The sequence below is a fragment of the Pimephales promelas genome, chromosome 23 (genome assembly GCF_988280905.1).
Source record: "Pimephales promelas chromosome 23, fPimPro1.hap1.1, whole genome shotgun sequence".
Lineage (NCBI taxonomy): Eukaryota > Metazoa > Chordata > Actinopteri > Cypriniformes > Leuciscidae > Pimephales > Pimephales promelas.
In genome coordinates, this window is record NC_142791.1 from 20,655,184 (window position 1) to 20,676,961 (window position 21,778).

The 21,778-nt window shown below is 37.5% G+C and overlaps 1 protein-coding gene across 2 annotated transcripts; it reads left to right on the forward strand.

Moving 5' to 3' along the window:
• The first annotated feature begins 3,374 nt into the window (after positions 1 to 3,374).
• trim69 (tripartite motif containing 69) lies at positions 3,375 to 11,320 on the forward strand. Of its 2 annotated transcripts, none has more exons than XM_039662248.2 (6): positions 3,375 to 4,275; positions 4,359 to 4,454; positions 7,757 to 7,990; positions 8,472 to 8,494; positions 8,596 to 8,714; positions 10,380 to 11,320. In XM_039662248.2, exons 1-6 carry the CDS (start codon positions 3,754 to 3,756, stop codon positions 10,922 to 10,924), a joined length of 1,539 nt encoding a protein of 512 aa, XP_039518182.1. In that variant the 5' UTR covers positions 3,375 to 3,753; the 3' UTR covers positions 10,925 to 11,320. The 2 variants fall into 2 exon arrangements, with proteins under 2 accessions (XP_039518182.1, XP_039518187.1); XM_039662253.2 differs by having other exon boundaries at positions 3,378 to 4,275; positions 8,599 to 8,714.
• The last annotated feature ends 10,458 nt before the right edge of the window (positions 11,321 to 21,778 follow it).

Genomic DNA, 21,778 nt, shown 5'->3' on the forward strand with positions numbered 1-21,778 from the left:
ACCCTCTCTTGCCTTCGTCATTTCCTCTGACGCTTGACTCCTCCTGGAAAAAGGACCGAACTGCAGCCGTTGACCACAAGAGGGCGTTTCATACGCATTTGATCGTCTATGCATTTGATGTGTTGCGTCAGCTCGTCCTTTGTCCTATGCCTTTGTCAAACCAGTAACTCTTAAAAATCACTTTTTTTGAGAATGTTTAATGACCGAAATGACATTTCGGTCATTAAACATAAAAATCCTACAAATAACCTACAAATCCTATAAAAAAATAAAAATCCTACAAATAACGTGCATGTGTAACATTTAGGCCCTATGAATTAATTTAGTATGTTAGTTATCATCTGAATTTAATCCTACCGCAGTGTGATAAATTAATTATTAAAAGTATTTTATATAGATACATGCATGTATAATTTGTCAAAAATGATTGAATCTTGAAAACGCTGAAATGTAAAGGACAACAATCTCAGCTATTAGCCACAAGATGTCGCCAATTCAAACGTCAATTATTTATTTGAGCCAAATGCCTTGCAGTTCTCTTTTGCTAAGAGATGTTGAGATGTCAGATGTAACGTTTTTTTGTGTTGTTGATCTACGAAAACCACAAAATAAAGTATGGAAGAGAAAAAAAGTAAGCTAGGTACTTGTGTCTGCGGTTTCACAGAACAGGGTCCTGTTTCAAGAAGGAGGTAAGGTTCAACCAACTCGGGAAACTTGAGCTTTCGGTTTCAGAACAGCTGAATTTAGTTAGTTCACTCAACTCTGAGTAGGTTGACTTGCGAGTTAATTGCATGCACTGCACGACTATGCCAATCTACGATCTCTCAATTTAACTCCCTATGAATGAATGCTGCCTCCTCATCTACAGGACCCTGTATAAAATGGCATGCCATTTTTGTCCCTTTAACAGTGAACAGTGTCTTCATAATGGAAATATGCTCAATGAATGAATGTATGCACTGCCATTACTCATAGTATTTTTGTCTTGTATCCAGTAAAAAATATCTAAAGATTCTTAAATCAATCATAATAAAAATGGTATAAGGTGGGCTATTTCGTCTTGCTTCCTGGGGGAAAAAATTAAATAATTTAAGTGCATTTATCTTATTTTGCAAATTATCTGCCGCGTCATATGGTGATGCTTTTGAAATAAATCCAAAATTGTCTAAATCCAACGTACATGGCACCCTTTAGCGTCAATATAACACACACAGAGCTTTGTTCGGTTATGTTTAGTTCTGGGGTAGGGTTAGGGTTAGACCACTAGGAGGCGCCTTCTGGCCCATATATATCTGCGTCTCATATTGGCGCTAAAGGGTGCCATGTGCGTTGGATGTAGACGAAATGTCAAAAGCGTCAGTGGCCAATTGGGGTAAGAAGTATTTATGCAGCGTGAATGAATGAATTAAGTATTTAAAAAAAGAAGGGGGAGGAGACTATAAGAAACTCTGCTTTTACCAGAAAACCTGATCCCGACCAGGTTAGGTTCACAGAGTAAGTTACCATGGTAACTGACTCAGATTATAAATTACCTCTCTTCCAGAAACAGCCTTGACTTACCCTGTTTTCTAAGGTTTGACATCGCCTCCCATTCTGTTTCCCTCATTTCAGGGTTAACAGTTTCCCTTAACCTTCTTTCTGAAACTGAGGTTTAGGCCTAGTAATGCATGTTTGAGCTGTTTTAACTGAAAGCAACTTGCTCTGACATATCTTCAAATATATCAGTGTCATTGTTTTGTCCCAAAAAACTGCATCAGTAACAATTATTACAAAGTAATGATTATTTAAAACAGATCACTGCCTCGACTGTGGGACATGTCAGCTATCCTTTTGCAGTTCCCTGTATGAATAAATGGAAGCAATCTATAGCGTGACCTCAAATTGTGTATAAACATTCCTCCATAGCATGTTCTAACAAATACAGTGGGGATATTAGAGCATTGTTTCAGGCGTGCATGATAATGTTTGTGGAATGGGATCAAATGGTGACTCATGCAGTGAAACTCGCATGAGGCTTCATGCAGTGACTCACAGTGTTTGCACGAATCAGCAGTGCAACAGCAGTGCGCTCAGTCTGCCGTGTTTGCAGGCAGAATCCTCAACCGCAGGGTTTACCAGCTGGTTCCTAGTGTGGGATTCTCATGTTTCCACTTTAGCCCCCAAACTCTTAAACCCACCCAGCTGAAGTGGGGTGGAATTTCCCAATGCTAGTAAACAACTGTAAAGGCGTCTCTGATTTAAAAGCCCCTATCGTGACTGCCAAGTTTCCTGTAAAGATTGAGATATCACCACTGTAGAGTTGACCTGAAACCCATTTGAGGCCCTCTCAGCCCTCAAGACTTTGACTTTGTGTTTCCCAAGAGACACTCCACAGCTATATCTATGTTTATTCAAACATCCACTTAGCTATTCTTTTCTGTATTAAATTATAGCTGTAGCTCCATCTTTTTTTCTCTCTCTCTGAGAACTTGGAAGAGGGGGCAGGATATATGGAACTGAACTTCGACAATACTGAACGAACAGGAAGGAAGCGGAGGCCGAGCGGTCCTGGGGAACATGAGGAGAGAGTTAAAACCCAGCCCTTTCTTTTCAGCTTGCAGTCCCTAGAGATATAACACAAGCATGCAGGCATGTGCAGACCACAATGACACTTTAAACAGGATAAACAACTGTCTCAGCAGTCGTCCTCAAATGCTTACTTTAAAAAATTGGTAACACTTTATTTTACAGTGTCCTTGTTACATGTATTTACTGTAGTAATAAAATTAAAATTAATTAAATTATGCATAATGACATGCAACTAGCCCTAAACCAAACTCTAACACTAGCCCTAATTATATAGTAAGTACATGTTGTTATGTAATAATGCTCAGTACTTAAATGTAGTTACACTTTAACAAGAACACCTCAAAGTGTATCCGAAATAATACTAAATGACCAATTTGTTATTGTTTATCTTACCATAATGCATGGAGATAGTTATTGTCAATCAGGAGAGAAAAATAGATATTGTTTTACTGAGGACGGATGCGTGGGACTCAGCACTTGAGAATGTAGATATTCAGGTTAAAATCAAATAAAATACATAAACTTATATTTTAAAAAGTAATTGGGTGAGACAGAAGTTGTGAGACAGAAGTTTTGCTTTTATGTTCAGAAATAAAATAAATTATTTAAAAAGTAATTGGATGGAAGTTGTGAGACAAAACTTCAATAAATAGAAAGGTGAAAGTTAGAAATAGATGAAAGTTATGCGAAAACTGACAAATATAATGATGCATCTGAAAATGCATTGTGAAATATGCTTATATCCTTTATGCAAGTTTTGAAAAGAAAGAGTGGGAAAAAGTAGGGCACATCTGGTTTTACTTACAAAGCTTTTTATGCTGATATATGCAGAGTCACATGGAGGGGATTCAAATGTTTTGGATTACTGTATGTGTGGAATAAAGTTTCTTATACAAGATTTCATAAGACCAATCTAGAAGGGGCTTTCTCCAAAAATAAACAGTCCTTGGGCTCAAGGCTCTTGGTTTCCTAGCTGTAGGTCTGACGTCATGTTGAAGGAAAGCAAAGGGGACGTGCAACTGCAGCCAACTTTCGGCAAGATCAAGCCTGAGACAAGAGCCGCCCCCTCAGCTCCCCCTATCCTGTCTCAGAGTCAACAGGAAAGACAGGCCCAGAGCTCTGAGAGAGCAGGCAGGGAAGAGACCAAGAGAAGAACAGCACTGAAGACCACAGAGAACAGACTAGATGTCCAACAATACTCACACACAGGACAAAATGGACAAGCAAAAGCTGAGGGCTGAACTGAGTCCTCGAGTGTCCAAGAGCTCTGCGCAGCGCCTGAGCCGGGACCTCACCTGCTCCATCTGCCTGGACCTGTTCAAGCATCCGGTTTCCTTGCCCTGCGACCACACTTTCTGTGAGGCCTGTATTTCCAGCTACTGGAGCGGCCCTCGCGGCAAAGGCCAATGCGGGTCTGGTTCCTGTCCTCAATGCCGGAAAGTCTTCCCTGGCCAGAGCTACCGACCCAACCGCATTGTAGCCAACATCGTGGAGAGCTACTGCCAGGGGATCGAGGAAAGTGGGGGTCGGCTGACCGAGTTGTCGGCAGACACAGTTCCTAAAACCCCACTTTGCAGCCGACACAGAGAAGAGCTGAAACTCTACTGCGAGGAAGACCAGGAGCTGGTGTGTCTGGTGTGCGGGATCTCTCAGGATCACCGGGCTCATACGCTGGTGTGCGTGCAAGATGCACAGAAGAGATATCGGGTAAGAATCAAAGACAATTTGTTTCTTATTGTGTACCCTCTTCAGCTCAGCAGCAAAAAGGCCATTGTTTTTGTGTTGAATAGGCTTCTCTAACCACTTCTGCAACTGCCCTTCAAAAAGAGCTCAACACTGCTCTAGAGTGTGAGAGAGAGACTGAAGAGGAGGTGAAGAAACTGAAGGTAAGAAGAAAGTCCTGCCACACAATCTCATGCACACTCTTCAATACTCCATGGAAAGCATTGGCCAATCATTCCTAAACCTAACCCGATCAGTGTTATTTTAGTATATTGAGATACCAGTATAGTTTATATTCAATTTTTTTGGTTTGGTTTTATTTATTTTCATATTTTCCGTTATCATTGATTATTTTGTTGTGTTTTTGTCAATTATATATATATATATATATATATATATATATATATATATATGTTTTTACAGTTCTAATTAATTTTTATTATTATTATTAAAAATTATTTTAGTATATTAAGTTTAATGAAAATTACAATTTCCAAGTTTAAGTTTTTTATATTTAATTTTATTTTAGTGTTACAATAATGTTAATATTAGTTGACCATAGAACCCTGGACCTGATCTACAAGTATATTCTTGATGCTTTCCAGTAAGTAAATAGTAGGTTCAAATAAACAAATTCAAAGTTACTTTCTAAAAAGTATAGTTCACACAAAATGACAAGTCTGCCATCATTTAATCACCTTCGCTTCATTCCAAACACCAAAGATATTTTGAAGATGCAGTATTTCAACTGCTTTTGTCCATATTTGCCATCAAAACAACATTTCACCCCATTGTCCTTTATTGTATGGTCCAAAAACACTGAGACATTTTTATTAAAGAAATATATATTTGTTTGTTTTTAGCAGAAGCAAGACATGCATACACTTTTTGTATTTTTGTATTTGGTTTGTTCTTTATTGCCATTGATGGTTCCATGAAAAACCTTTAATATCCATGGAACCTTTCCATTGCACAAAAGTTTCTTTGGTAAATAGTTGTTCAGATGTTCTTCACACTAAGGAAAAAAATGTTTCTTTAAAAACTTTTAAATTAAAGTTTTTTTGAGGAACCAACAGAGCCGGCCCGAGCCTTTTGGGGGCCCTAAACAGAATTTGATTTAGGGGCCCCTCCCACGACGCGGAGTCACCTGTGTTTGACGAGTATTGACACAAATGTAATGCAATAATGATACATTATAAATGAATACACTTAGGTTATGTATTAGGCTACAACAAAATTAATACTTAATAAAAAAAAATAATAGATGCCTACTTAAATAAAAAAAGTTTTAACAGTCTTAAAACTGTCTCAAAACATATAAAAGAAATTATTTGCTAAAATTATGACAAAACTGAGAAACTTAAGAGCAAGGCTTCAACAAGCCTATTGTTGAAAACTAAAAATATTTGGCCTACTATTTCTCAACTGTCTCAATACAGTGTAACTGTCCTCAAAATCTTTATTATTATTATTATTATTATTGTAACAGACTTTGTTAGATATTACATGACATAATCCAACAAAGTCTGTTACTATAATACCGGTAATGATGTTCTGGCGCTCGTTGTATACATGCAATGTATTTTTCCCCTCTGGGCTTGCCGTAGATGGGTCGTGTGCAGACTGCGCACTTGGTAGGCTACTGGAGTGTCGCGGGTTTTTGGAGGTCTGTGTGGTATCCACAAGTTTCCTAAGCCCCATGAGGCCTTGCGTCAAAAGTGGGCGCGACTTCCGGTTGGAAGTAAACAAAGCACGATTTGACATGCTTGACACTTGTTCATTCAACAGTTGACAGTCATTCAAGTTATAGCGATCCAAACTAGCTAACGATGTGGGAACACAACCTCAACGAAATTAAAAAAGGTGAAATAACAGTACCTTCACCCTCCGCAGTAGTTGATTGGGAGTATTATAATAACATTATTAATAATCAATACTCATCAAGGCATGGTGACAGACAGTTGTGTGAGCTGACAAACAATTAAAATAAAAAATACACACTTAGTCATTGTGCTTTGGAGTTTATTCAAAATTATAAATGAATGTGCTGCTTGAATACATTAACTGGCACATTTGGTATTCTGTCAAAACAGGCTTTGATCCTGAGTTTAGCTGTAACATCAGTAGCGAACAGCCAAACACATGCTGATAAAAGTTTATAGAATATTAAAAATTTAAACAAATGTACACAGGAAGATTCGTCGTCTTTTGGGGGGTGATGGAAACTACAGTCGTTGGCAGGAACACTCTGATTTCGTTTTCAGCATATGTTCAAAACAATCACGTTTAAGCCACTGAACTAGTTTAGTCCGGTTATACATACAACCGCGAACAGCACATGTTGTCCATGAACTCCGTAACACCATCTCTCATAAAGATTTGCGTCTTTAAATAGTAAAATAATTCTCCGAAAAACAGCTAGCCTCTTCGCTAACTAACACACAAAATACCATTGGAATGCTACTTCCGCCGCCTCACCGGAAGTTTCACCCACTTTATTTTTTACAGGAGCGCCCCTCGGAAACTTGTGGATAATAAAGTGGAGTTCAAACTGCTATGTTTATTATTTATTCAAACTGCTACCCTTACACCTTGAAGGTTAAATTCCCCTGCGGGCTGTTTTCTCCAATACCGATACCGTGACTAGGCACAGTTCCGCACAAATTGTCTAACAGTCTATGCACGGGCGAGGTGTCTTGAGGATTATGCGCATGACTTAAACGCTGGCAGACACAGCAGCAGTTGTAACTTGTAGGCCGGTATATTGATCATTAAATCAGAGTTTTGTTGTCTTGACTGATTCATTCAGTCATATTCATTCATTCATTCATTCATTGATTTATGTCACTTGTTTAAGTCTGGACTGATTCATTCAGTCATATTCATTCATTCATTCATTCATTCATTCATTGATTTATGTCACTTGTTTAAGTAATCTAAAAAAATAAAAATAAAAAATAACCCCGATTAGGGGGCCAGTTCGCTTATGCCTCGGGCCGGCTCTGGGAACCAAAAATGGTTCTTCGATGCGAAAAACACCCTCTTGGAACCTTTATTTTTAAGAGTGCTGTTTTGGAACAAGCTTGAACCAAAGTTGTCGGTGACTTCCTTAGTAGCCTGCTGTATGTCAACTGTTTGGTTATCAACATTCTTCAAAATATCTACTACTGTGTTCAGCATAAAGTTTGGAACAACCTTATAGGGAGTAAATGATGACAGATTTTACTTTGTTGGGTGAATTATCATTTTAAGACCTACCAAGACTTAAGGGGAAAACAGAAGAAAAACAATTCTGGTTCCTCTGTAATAAAATGCCCACTTTTCATGATCCAGTCAATTTCAAAACATTCAATACCATTTTCAATAAATTCGCTTCAATGTATTACGCAAGCTTGAGTTGCTAGACACGTTGACTTCCACCAACTGAGGGAAACATTACCTAAAATGCGACTGCTTGTGAACGCAGGAGCACACTGCAGATCTGAAGCAGAGAATCGAGGCACAGTTCAGCGAGCTCCACCAGTTCCTGTACCAGGAAGAGAAACTTCTGCAGGTGAAGCTGAAGACGGAGGAGCGTCGGGAGCTGATAAGGCTGGACGAACACAAGGCCCTGCTCAGTGTGGAGATCTCCCGTCTGCGCAGAGCTATGCATGATATCGAGGACAAACTTAGCGAACAAGATCCTTACACGCTACTCAGGGTGAGTCAGTGAAAAGTCAGCCTCACGTTCACACTTTCAGATGTTTGCAGCACCAAAGACTTTCCAATGGGAGGTGGTGATGATTAGAATTGAAATTGGAGTGTGTTATACGGTTGGCAATGTGTGCAGACATTGAAGCTTGTTAATGTATGTTACATGTAATATTTAATATTTTTCTACTTTAGGATAAGATAAATTATATATAAATATATAATTTATCTTATCCTAAATTATCATTCCAATAGTTAACTGTTACAAAAAGCTTTGAGGGATATCACTTGGGTTGAGTCAACACAGGAAACAATCTAATGATCTCACCCTTGCAATAGGAAGATAATGTCATTAGTGCAGCACAAGGGGATTTTCCAGAGTTGCAGATGTAGCTTAATTTCAAACACTGATCTCATGTGGAAAACTTCTGTCCCTGCCTCTCGAACTGAGCCAATATAATTAATCTCCTCTTTCCTGTCTTTTTTTGCAGAGTATAAAGGGTCTGCTTCAAAGGTGAGTGACCTCTATGGATCTGTTACATTTAATGTGTTCACTAATATTTTCATGAGGAAGTGCCTGAATTGTTTTTGCGTCTGGGCTTTTGTTGTTTCAAGCAGGCAGCCACAGAAGTTCGAGAGGCAGGCACTGACACCACCCAGTCTGTGTGAGGGCCGCTTTGCCGGGCCCCTGCAGTACAGAGTGTGGAAGTCACTGAAGGGAAGCATCTATCCAGGTTTGGGAATGATCCTAAAAAAATATATATTTAAAAAAAATGCATTTTCACCATATTATTATTATTATACATGACTATACAATATTATTATAATACATTTTTACATGACACTCAAGGACACCTTAGAAATACAACCAAACTATCACCCTTACAGCAATCGGATAAAAGCCTACCTAAAAGATGGGTCTTAAGGTGAGATTTAAAAACATGAAGACTTTCACTGTTTTGCACATCATATGGCAACAAGTTCAGTAAATAAGGAGCTGCATGACTAAAGGCTTGGGACCCTTATAGAAGTCGTACGAGTTCGAGGGAGAACAAGAGTGAGTTCAAAAGATGTAAAAAATCTTAAAGTAAAAGTAGGAGTGTAGATATGAGGAAGGTCAGATAAAAATGATGAAGCAAGATTATGGGCTATATGCACGCATAAATTCCGCATTTGACGCAAAGATGCTCGTCCATTTCCGGTTGTGCAGATTAAAGTGGAGGAAACCGAGGAAAACGGGATTATGGCAGAGTCTTCAAAATTTACTGTCCTCCCGTCTTTGAAACGAAACGTACATACGTTTAGATGTAATTTTATATATAGTTATGTTTATTTAATATAATTTTAAAAAGAAGCATAAACACAACGAGGGGTGTCTGTTTTATCTGTTTTTGTCACTAACGTTTCTTTAGTATAACCATGGAGTATAAAATTCAATATAAATTCTCGGTATTGCATTGGACTCTACGATCGGCAGAAGTTATCGAGCATCCTTACACCTTCACCGGAAATACCGCCGTCCATAGAGCCCATTGAGTGCCTTTTAAATTAGGAGGAGGATTTTAAAATCAATATATTTAACAGGGAGCCATTCCAAGTGTAAAATGGGAGTAATGTGTTCAGTTAGAGGAATTCTGCAAATAATTGTATCAGCTGTATTCTATAGCTGGAGTTTGTAGAAAAGCTTTTTCTCCTGTAGCTGGAGTTTGTAGAAAAACAACAACAAAAAAGAGCGTTATAGTAATCAATACAGGAAGTGACTAGAGCATGAATAAGAATTGCAGTGCTCTTTACTCAGAGAACTGGATGAAGTCGAGTCATCTTACTTATGTGGAAATATGCAGAGCAAATGACACTGACAATGACATGTGCTTCGAATGATAAATACTGTCAAAGATGACACCCAAACTTTGACAGTACACCAAGAAACGGATACCAGAAATCCAATTATCAATATTCACAGAGGAACATTTAGATTTGGCCAGATTGATTTTTGAAACAACAAGAAGAATTTCATTTTTACTTCTAAGTTTAAGAAAATTTGATGTAAACCAGGTAGGTAAAGTTGGGTGTCATTGGCATTGCAGTGGAATTTAATAACAGATTTCCTAAAAATATTGCCAAGGGGTAAAAGATAAACAATAAATAAAAAAGGACCCAAAACTGAGCCCTGCGGAACACCAGTATTGATGTAGGCTCTGATCTAAACCACTTCAACTTTACAAATCGAGTACAACCCGTAACATAAGATCTAAACCAAGTCAAGGGGGGCACCAATGATTCCAATAGACTACAATCTAGAATCAGTAAATACAGTTAGGACTCATTTGACTACATTTAACTGATTTCTATATCATGAACTAACATGATACTTCATTCATTCTATTACATTGTTCTAGCTCCCTCAGCCATCACATTTAACTCCAAAACAGCCAACCCCTGGCTCAGTCTTACATCTTCGCTCACCTGTGTGCGCTACCAGACCTTCAACATCACGGTGCAGGATAACCCACAGCGCTTTAACGCCGCCCTGTCTCTCATGGGCAGTCAAGGGTTCACTAAAGGCCGCCACTACTGGGAGGTGGAGGTGTACAGCAGCACCGTGTGGACCGTAGGAGTCGCTCGTGAATCCGTCACAAGAAAAGGCGTCATCAATACCATGCCTGCCAACGGCTTCTGGACACTCTCACTGTCGTATGGAGTTCAATACATGGCTGGGACGTCTCCACCAACATTACTGGCCTTGGAAGAGCCACTGGCGAGAATCGGCGTTTATCTGGACTACAAAAGAGGGCTGGTGTCCTTCTATGATGCTGAGAACATGACACACCTCTACACCTTCAAGGACACCTTCACCGAGACCCTCTACCCTTATTTTAACCTGGGGTTCCTGGATAAAGTGCATGAAAATGAACCTCTTAAGGTGTTCCTACCTAAAATCTGAATTTTAGGTTTTAATATTCATATTTTACATGCTTTATTATTTTATATTTCTTAATATTAATATTTCTTTTCTATATATAAACACTAGGCTGGACCTGGATAATAATTTTTTTTTAAAATAAGAAAATATTGTTTAAAAGGTAAGCGAATTACAATTTCCACTATATATATATATATATATATATATATATATATATATATATATCCTAAGATTTTTTATGTTTTTAAATGAAGTCTCTTCTGCTCACCAAGGCTGCTTTATTTGATGGAAAAATTTAATAAAATGTAATTTGAAAGCTGGATTTTCAACATCATTACTGTTGCTGATTACACATCAGTTTTCAGTGTCACATGATCCTTCAGAAATCATTATGCTGATTTTATGCAAAAAAAACAACAAATTATTATTTTCAATGTTGAAAACAGTCGTGTACCACCACGCCCCCCCCCCCCCCCAAATTCTATGATGAATAGAAAGTTCAAAAGAACGGCATTTATTTAAAATATAATCTTTTCTAACATTATAAATTTACTATTTTTCTAACATTTACTGTAACTTTTGATCAATTTAACTCATCCTTGATGAATAAAAGTATTTTCTAATTTCTTTCCCCCAAAAATAAAAACTAAAATCTTACTGACCGCAAACTTTTGAATGGTAGTGATTATTGTTACAAAAGCTTCCCATTTCAGATCAATTTTGTTCTTTTGAACTTTCTATTCATCAAAGAATCCTGAAATAAAAATGTAAAAAACTGTTTTAAACATGGATAATAATCATAAATGTTTCTTGAGCATCATATTATAATAATTTCTGTAGGATCATGTGACACTGAAGACTGGAATAATGATGCTGTAAATTCAGCTTTGATCACAGGAATAAATTACACTTCACTATATATTCACATAGAAAACCGCTGTTTTAAATTGTAATAATATTTCACTATATATATATATATATATATATATATATATATATATATATATATGAAGAGTTCAGATGCAAAAGCCTCTAAGTGCCATTTGAAATTTTCTTCTAAAATGACCATTTTTATCAAGCTTGTATATTTAAGTTCAGTAATTTCACTTAAATGGCAATGAAAATTACCTATTAATTGTCATTTAAGTGAAACTACTGAACTTGAATATACAAGCTTGATAAAAATGGTCATTTTAGAAGAAAATTTCAAATGGCATTTAGAGGCTTTTGCATCTGAACTCTTCATATATATATATATATATATAATCAAATAATTGCAGCCTTGGTGAGCAGAAGAGACTTCTTTTAAAAACATAAAAAATCTTACCGATCTAAAACTTTTGACCGGTAGTGTATATATATTTATGACACCATATTTTCCAAAAGCATTTATGTCAACATTAAAGTGGGTGTTAGAAGTGCATGTAAAACGAAACCAAATCTTAAAAAAAAAAAAAATGGTTATAAACCATGGTTCATGACCCTTTCTCACTTCTGCTGTAAGCTATTTTATTTTGGACTACCAAGCATACGATACCCTGACAAAAATCACTGCCTTTGTATATACACATGTTTTTGTGATATTTTAGATGGGGTGAGTGAAGATTTGGCTGGTTGGGATTGTCCAGTCAGCCCCTGCTGGTAGATGCAACTACTACACCCATCTGAGAAAAAAAAAAGCATTTTTCTCCATCGACATTCATTCCAATTTATCAGTATATTTTTACTAAAAATTAAGTTTTTGCAAGCAACACATTATCAAAATGATTTCAGTATATATTTAACCAGTGACAGATTCTTTTCTGAAGGACTTTAAAAGCATGAAAATGGACTATTAAAAAATAGCTATTTTCCCTATCTGCAGCCAGTGTCACAGCTCAATGCTGTAAACAGCAAAATAGAGACAGTGCAGCCAGTGCAAATACCACTTATATCAGCTTAATACTAGTCCTACATATCCTGCTGAGAAAAAGTACCTATAGAGATGTGAACAAATATAAAAACAAATCACATAAGGTTATACAATCGTGCACTCTAGTTATAATCTAAAATCTACAAGCTTAATGATTTTATCTTTATTTTAAAAACAAACATGTACAATCTCTGGAAGAAATTTATTAAAAACCAACAACAAAGTGTGTTGCTTCATTTTTACTGTCTGGTAAACATGAAACAAATTCTTTCCCACATTGTTTCTTTATATGATCAATGCAGTTGCCTTTACTAACCACAAGGAGGTGTTATTGTACTCTTGTTACGTTAAGCCGGGTGTCCAAACTGTATCTGTATGAGCCAACTTGACCTGCCTGTAAGTTTCTACTAGAAACTTTCTAGTATGCCTATTAAAGGGTTAGTTCACCCAAAAATGAAAATTCTGTCAATATTTACTCACCCTCATGTTGTTCCAAACCCCTGTGTGTTTAGTTGTTCTGCTGAACACAAAGGAAGATATGTGGAAGAATGTTTTAATCAAACAGATCTCATTCCCCAGTACATAGAGGTTTGGAACATAGAGGTTTGGAACAATATGAGGGTGTGTAAATACTGACAGAATTATCATTTTTGGGTGAACTAGCCCTTTAAGACCTTGATTTAGCTGGTTCGGGTGTGTTTAATTGGGATTTGAGCTAAATTTTGCAGGACAATGGCCCTCCAGGAGCAGGATTGGACACCCCATCGTTAAACCGACACAGAAAGGGAAAGGCGTATCCACGCTCACTGTCTAGTTTTCTGTGAACAGCAATTAAACATAATTAGGCCTACGCTAAAACTCTTGATTTACACTTTTATAATTATTAGTCACAATGACCTAAACAACAAGTGGCATGAGTCAGGAAGTCCTTGAATCTTGCAATGAAAAGTTCTGGCTTTATTTTGCCCTGTGGGGTCCAACTTGAACAACTCAAGAATTAGCTATATTCAAGGTTATATGGTCCCTAATAAAAAAAAATGTAACTATAATTACAGGGTGAAAAATTTTAAGTGTGGCATACAGCGTTAAATAATAAGCCAAAACACGTCAGTTTGAAAAGAAGAAATAGAAGAAATCTCTAAAATTAGACATTGTTTTTAAGGTAGTTCCGGATCTGGATGATAATACAAACTCAGCATTCCAGCTGTGCACACATAGATTCACAGAAATTGCTGTTGTGCGAGTCGCGACTACGAGGGAATATCTTCCAACGGAATCAAAGCATTTAAAGATGTTTACTGAAAAAAAAAAAATCACAATTCAAAAATTACATTAATATTTATATGTATTAAATGTCCCATAAAACAAGTACACTTGAGGCCGTGCTATATTGAGTATGAAATGGCCTTTTTTCTACAGTAGTTGAGTTTTTTTTTTTTTTTTTTGCAGTCTATGGGCCTGACCAGCTGAAGTGTGTTCAGTCTGACAACTAAGGTTTTAGCCGCGTTTTAGGGCGGCAGTGGCTGACACCGCCGTCGGTAGGCTATATGAATGAGTGTATATATGTGGCTGAATGTGAGGCAAATGTAAAGCGCTTTGGTGGTCATTGGGTCTATGAAAGCGCTATATAAATGCAGTCCATTTACCATTTAGCCAAGTAGGCTATAATACAGTGAGGAAAATAAGTATTTGAACACACTACTATTTTGCAAGTTCTCCCACTTAGAAATCATGGAGGGGTCTGAAATGGGCTCTATGCACGGCGTTATTTCCGGTGAAGCATTAGGGATGCTCGATAACTTCCGCCGATCATAGAGTCCAATGCAATACCGAGAATTTATATTGAATTTTATACTCCATGGTTATACTAATGAAACGTTAGTCACAAAAACAGATAAAACAGGCACCCCTCGTTGTGTTTATGCTTCTTTTTAAAATTATATTAAATAAACATAACTATATATAAAATTACATCTAAACGTATGTACGTTTCGTTTCAAAGACGGGAGGACAGTAAATATTGAAGACTCTGCCATAATCCCGTTTTCTCCGTTTTTCCTCCGCTTTAATCTACACAACCGGAAATGGACGAGCATCCTTACGTCAAATGCGGAACTTATGCGTGCATATAGCCCATTGGCTTTATGCACAGCTCCCCTCCTTCCTGAACTTCAGCCAGCTCCTTGTTTCCCGTCTTCCATTATTGGACAAACTGATTAATCCAGGTGTGTCTGACCTCGGTAGTCACAACAACAATAATCAGGCACACCTGAATTAATCAAGTTTGTCCAATATGGCACACAGGAAACAAGGAGCTGGCTGAAGTTCAGGAAGTAGTGCAGCTGTGCATAAAGCCAATTGTTATTAACTCGTCTTTATCTTTAGGTCATGTTCCAGAAATATTCAAGCTGGCAGTAATAAAACCTCTCATTAAGAAACCGCAACTAGATCCAAATAATTTAGCAAATTAAAGACCCATTTCAAATCTTCCATTTATGTCCAAAATACTAGAAAAAGTTGTGTCCGCTCAATTGTGCTCTTTTTTGCAAGAAAATGATATCTATGAAAAATTCCAGTCAGGATTCAGACCGCATCATAGTACAGAAACTGCGCTAGTTAAAATTACAAATGATTTACTTTTAGCTTCTGACCAAGGCTGTTTCTCAAAGTATTGATCTTAGTATTGATCCTACTTGATCTTAGCGCTGCGTTCGACACTATAGATCATAAAATACTCTTGGATCGACTACAAAACTACACTGGTGTTCTAGGACAGGCATTAAGCTGGATTAGATCGTACTTATCGGACCGTTCTCATTTTGTCTGTTTAAATGGGGAAAAAAATCAAAGATAACGTCAGTAGACTATGGAGTACCGCAAGGATCAGTGTTAGGCTCTCTGCTATTCTCAATATATATGCTGCCACTTGGTAATATTATAAGAAAACATGGAATTAATTTCCACTGTTATGCTGACGACACTCAATTATATATTTCATCACGACCAGATGAAAACACTAACTCATCTAAATTGACAGAGTGTCTCAAAGATATAAAATACTGGATGACGCGTATTCCTGCTATTAAATTCAGATAAAACGGAGGTATTACTTATTGGTCCAAAAAACAACACACAAAACCTCTTACAATACAACTTTAATATAGAAGGATGTCCTGTTACTTTATCCACTACAGTAAAAGATGTGGAACTTGTCTTTCGAACTTCGAACTGCAACTTGTCTTTCGAAAATTATTTCATATGTTACAAGAACAGCCTTTTTCCACCTTAGAAACATTGCTAAGCTACGTAACATGCTATCTGTTTCTGATGCAGAAAAGTTAGTTCATGCATTCATGACCTCGAGACTAGATTACTGTAATGCTTTATTAGCCGGTTGTCCTGCATCCTCAATAAACAAGCTACAGTTAGTACAAAATGCAGCTGCTAGAGTTCTTACTAGGTCAAGAAAATATGATCATATAACACCGATTTTATTATCTCTACACTGGTTACCTATTAAGTTCCGTATCAATTACAAAGTACTACTACTGACCTATAAAGCCCTGAGTTTAGCTCCTGTGTATTTAATGGACCTTCTATCGTCCTACAATCCACCGCGTTCTTTAAGATCACTAAATTCGAGGCTTCTGGTCATTCCTAGGATATCGAAGTCCACTAAAGGAGGGAGGGCATTCTCGCATTTAGCTCCAAAACTCTGGAATAGCCTTCCCGATATGGTTCGAGGCTCTGACTCACTGTCACAATTTAAAACTTGACTAAAGACACATCTCTTTAGTCAAGCATTCACATAATGCTTACCTTTATGCTTACCTGATCCTGTGTAATGGAAATCATTATGAACATCAGCTATGCTAATTATTTCCCATCTGCCTTTCTGCTGTTATCTCGGGACGCTTGTCCCGAGAAAAATGGCTTTCGTCAGCTCCAGTTTTGTATCCAGCCTCTAACGAAGACTTCAGATGCCCCAACATGATGAGAAGACCAATGCCTGTTAAGAGACGACTCAACACCAGTGAAGAGACGACTCAACGCCTGTGAAGACACGACTCAACGCCGGTGATATCTTATGCCATTAATATTACATGATTAACTAAATGTATTTTTTTCCGTGTACTTTTCTGAAATGCACTTACTGTAAAGCTGCTTTGAAACAATATGTATGTTTGCCAGAAGAGAACTGGCCCCCGACTGAGCCTGGGTTCTCCAAGTTTTTTTTCTCCATCCAATCGCCTGATGGAGTTTTGGTTCCTTGCCCCTGTTGCCTTGCTTTTGGCTTGCTTAGTTTGGGGTCATTTAATATTCAGCAATATTATTGATCTGAGTTGTTATGGTTGTATAACTTTCATGTGAACACTGTGAAGCTGCTTTGATACAATCTGTATTGTAAAAAGCGCTATATAAATAAATGTGAATTGAATTGTCATTGTAGGTGCATGTCCACTGTGAGACATAATCTAAAAAAAAAAAAATCCAGAAATCACAATGTATGATTTTTTAACTATTTATTTGTATGACACAGCTCCAAATAAGTATTTGAACACCTGAGAAAAATCGATGTTAATATTTGGTACAGTAACCTTTGTTTGCAATTACAGAGGTCAAACGTTTCCTGTTGTTGCACACACCGCGGATGGATTTTGGCCCATTCCTCCTTCTCTAGGTCAGGTTTCTGGGCTGTCACTGGGAAACACAGAGTTTGAGCTCCCTGCAAAGATTCTCTATTGGGTTTAGGTCTGGAGACTGGCTAGGCCACGGCAGAACCTTGATATGCTTCTTGCAGAGCCACTCCTGGGTTATCCTGGCTGTGAGCCTCGGGTCATTGTCATGTTGGAAGACCCAGCCTCGACCCATCTTCAATGCTCTAACTGAGAGAAGGTTGTTCCCCCAAATATCACAATACATTGCCCCGGTCATCCTCTCCTTAATACGGAGCAGTCGCCCTCTACCATGTGCAGAAAAACACCCCCAAAGCATAATGCTCCATGCTTCACAGTAGGGATAGTGTTCTTGGGATGGTACTCATCATTCTTCTTCCTCCAAACACGGTTAGTGGAATTATGACCAAAAAGTTATATTTTGGTCTCATCTGACCACATGACTTTCTCCCATGACTCCTCTGGATCATCCAAATGGTCATTGGCATAGGCTACTTAAGACGGGCCTTGACATGTGCTGGTTTAAGCAAGGGGAACCTTCCGTGCCATGCATGATTTCAAACCATGACGTCTTAGTGTATCATCACCAACAGTAATTTTGGAAACGGTGGTCCCAGCTCTTTTCAGGTCATTGATCAGCTCCTCCCGTGTAGTTCTGGGCTGATTTCTCTCCTTTCTTATGATCATTGAGACCCCACGAGGTGAGATCTTGCATGGAGCCCCAGTCCGAGTGAGATTGACAGACATGTTTAGCTTCTTCCATTTCCTAATGATTGCTCCAACAGTGGACCTTTTTTCACCAAGCTGCTTGGCAATTTACCCGTAGCCCTTTCCAGCCTTGTGGAGGTGTGCAATTTTGTCTCGTGTCTTCTGACAGCTCTTTGGTCTTGCCATGTTAGTAGTTGAATTCTTACTGATTGTATGGGGTGGACAGGTGTCTCAGCTAACAACCTTAAACAGGTGCATCTAATTTAAGACAATACATGGAGTGGAGGTGGACATTTTAAAGGCAGGGAGGCGGACGGCGGAGGACGGTTGCATGATCTTAGCCGGAGGCTGCGTATGACGGGTGGACGTGGTGGACGTCAGCGTAAACGGAGACTGTCGTGTCAGGTGGATGGCAACAGCTGGGCTGAGAATGATCAGGAGATGGAGGAAGGAAGTGACGAAGTAGGTAGTGAGACAGGAGAGTTGAGGAGTACTGGAGAATTGGAAGACAACGAGGGTAACAAAGAGTGGAAAAGTAATCAAATAAAAAGGAAAAAGAGAAATTCAACTAATTGTAGTGAAATGGCTTCTTTAAAGGATGATGGGGAACAATTTAAGGTATTTGTTAAGTTGGGGCAAGAAGGTACCACGTTCAGAGAGTGGAATCCGATACAACTTACAAAAGGTCTAAGTAAAGAAATTGGAGAGGTAAGAAGTGCAAAAATACTAAGAGATGGACAATTACTGATTTTTTGTAAAAGCGAAGAACAATGCAAAAAAGCAGTCAAGATGAGTAAAATCCATGGAAAATTAGTACAATGTTCAAAGGCTAATGATAAAAAGTTAGTTAGAGGAGTCATTACTGGCATTCCGGTAAATGTACAGGTAGATGATATAATGGCAAACATTAAGCATGTTAAAGTATGTGAAGCTAAAAGACTCAAAACTAAAAGATTTGGAGATATTTGCGACAGCTTATCGGTTATGCTTACGTTTGAAGGGGAAACGTTACCAGACAAGGTTCTTGTTGGTTTTATGAGTTATTCGGTAAAGTTGTACATCCCTCCACCACTTCGGTGTTACAAATGTCAACGGTTTGGGCATATCGCGGCTGTATGTAAAGGAAAGAAGAGGTGTAGTAAGTGTGGAGGAGAACACGACTATGATGAATGTGACAAAGTTCGCAATCAATGCTGTAATTGTGGAGGGGAGCATAGTGCAGCATATCAGGGCTGCGAATTTAGTAAGAGAGCCAAAGAGGTGCAAAGGATCAAGGTAACTGAAGGTATTAGCTACTCCGAAGCAGTAAAGCTAGTCCCCAGAGTGAATGTAATACCACAACAAAATGAGGGCATTGGAAATGACATGACAAATGAAGATGATGGAAAGACAAGAGAAGACAATTTAGTTGTCAGCAAACATGACTTTGTGATTTTTATGGTTGAAATTATTAATTGTTCTGCACAGACAAAGAGTCGCACCGAAAGGATTAAAATTATTGTGAAAGCAGCTGAAAAATATTTGGGGTTAAAAGGAATGGTTTGGGAAACAGTTAGGGATAACCTAAATACAGATCCTCAGTCTACCCAGCACAGTGTTGGTGTAGATTAAATGGTGGTAAATGTAGGCATTCTTCAATGGAATGCTAGAAGTTTGATAACGGTTTGATTAACGGCCAGGAATTTAAGAAATATGTTGATGAGTTAAAAGAGAAACCTAATATAATATGTGTGCAAGAAACATGGTTGAAACCAGAGTTAGATTTTATTATTAAGGGATATTCAGCAGTTAGAAGAGATAGAGAAAATGGTAGAGGGGGAGGATTAGCAACTTTCATTCAAAATGGTTTAAGCTATGAAGTTATTAAAATAAATGATAAGAATGAATCAATTACAATAAGGTTATGGACTAGTAAAGGTTCTACAGATGTAATCAATTATTATAATCCTTGTGGGAAAATAGAGCGTAGTATTTTGGATAATATCTTGGGATCACCAATTGGTGAGGTAATATGGTGTGGGGATTTTAATGCACACAATACGTTATGGGGAAGCAACAGTACAGATGCTAACGGATTAGTTGTAGAAGAATATATTGATGACAAATGGTTGGTATGTCTTAATAATGGAGAGGGAACGCGGTTTAACTGTATAAATAATAATGAATCAGTACTTGATTTAACTTTTGTGTCCAATACAATAGCAGGTATTAGTACATGGAATGTAGATAAGGAAACTACAATTGGTAGTGATCATTTCCCAATTTTAATTAAAGTTGGAACAGGGACATATCAAGAAAGGACTAAAAGTATTCCAAGATGGAAAATAGAGATTGCAAATTGGGAACTTTTTCAGTTCATCTGTGCAGGAAAATGTTTTAAACTTAATGAGATTAAAGAAATAGAGATAAATGAGTTTAACAATTTATTAGTAAATGAAATAATATTGTCAGCTGAGGAATCAATACCTAAAAGTAAAGGAAATAGGAAATGTAAGAATGTACCATGGTGGAATGATGAGTGCAGTAAAGTAGTTAAAGCAAGAAACAAAGCTTTTAAATATGTTAAAAAATATCATTCTCAGAATGCTTTTATAGAGTATAAAAGAAAGCAGGCAGTAGTTAGGAAAACAATTAAGATTCAAAAGCGCAATTTTTGGAGGAATTTTTGTAATAATATAGGTAGGGATGTAAAGTTATCTGATATATGGGGAATGATAAGGAGGATGGGAGGAGTTAAAAGAAATTATGAATTACCGGTATTAAATAGTGGTGATACAGTGGCAGTCACTAACCTAGAAAAGGCTGAAGTTTTAGCTCAAACATTTAAGAAAGTGCATAGTTCTCAGAACCTCACTAAGGAAGCACAAGTAAATAGAAGGAAAGTGTTAGAAAGTTTCCCAGATGTTTTAGAAAAGAAAGGATACTCAGGAAATCCATTAGATGTACCATTAAATATGTTTGAATTGAAAAAAGCAGTCATTAATGCAAAACAAACTACTCCAGGAAAAGACATGGTATGTTACAAAATGGTTGCAAATATGACAGATGAAACATTAGAAATAGTACTTAAATTTTTTAATAAAATTTGGGAAATTGGTCAGCTTCCATCGGTGTGGAAACAAGCAATTATAGTGCCTATTTTAAAGCCAGGGAAAAACCCATCTGACCCATCTAGTTATAGACCAATTGCACTAACATCGCAGTTGTGTAAAATAATGGAAAGAATAATTACAGATAGAATGACTTATTATTTAGAAAGTAATGACCTTTTTTCCCAGTATCAGAGTGGGTTTCGTAAGGGCCGAAGTACAATGGATTCATTAATAAGTTTGGAATCGGATATTAGGAAAGCACAGACTAATAGGGAGGTGGTAATGGCAGTATTCTTTGATGTTGAGAAGGCATATGATATGATTTGGAAAGAAGGGTTATTAATTAAATTACAACAATTAGGAATTGGTGGTAAAGTATACAACTGGATTTTGGATTTTTTGTTTAATAGGAATATACAAGTAAGAGTGGGTGCAGAATTATCTGAGGTATATACAGTCGAGAATGGAACTCCACAAGGATGTGTAG

Coding starts and splice junctions, on each gene's coding strand:
- trim69 (XM_039662248.2), top strand. CDS start 3,754: ATGTCCAACAATACTCACACACAGGACAAAATGGACAAGCAAAAGCTG. Junction 4,276..4,358: donor ATGCACAGAAGAGATATCGG/GTAAGAATCAAA, acceptor TGTGTTGAATAG/GCTTCTCTAACCACTTCTGC. Junction 7,991..8,471: donor ATCCTTACACGCTACTCAGG/GTGAGTCAGTGA, acceptor CTTTTTTTGCAG/AGTATAAAGGGTCTGCTTCA.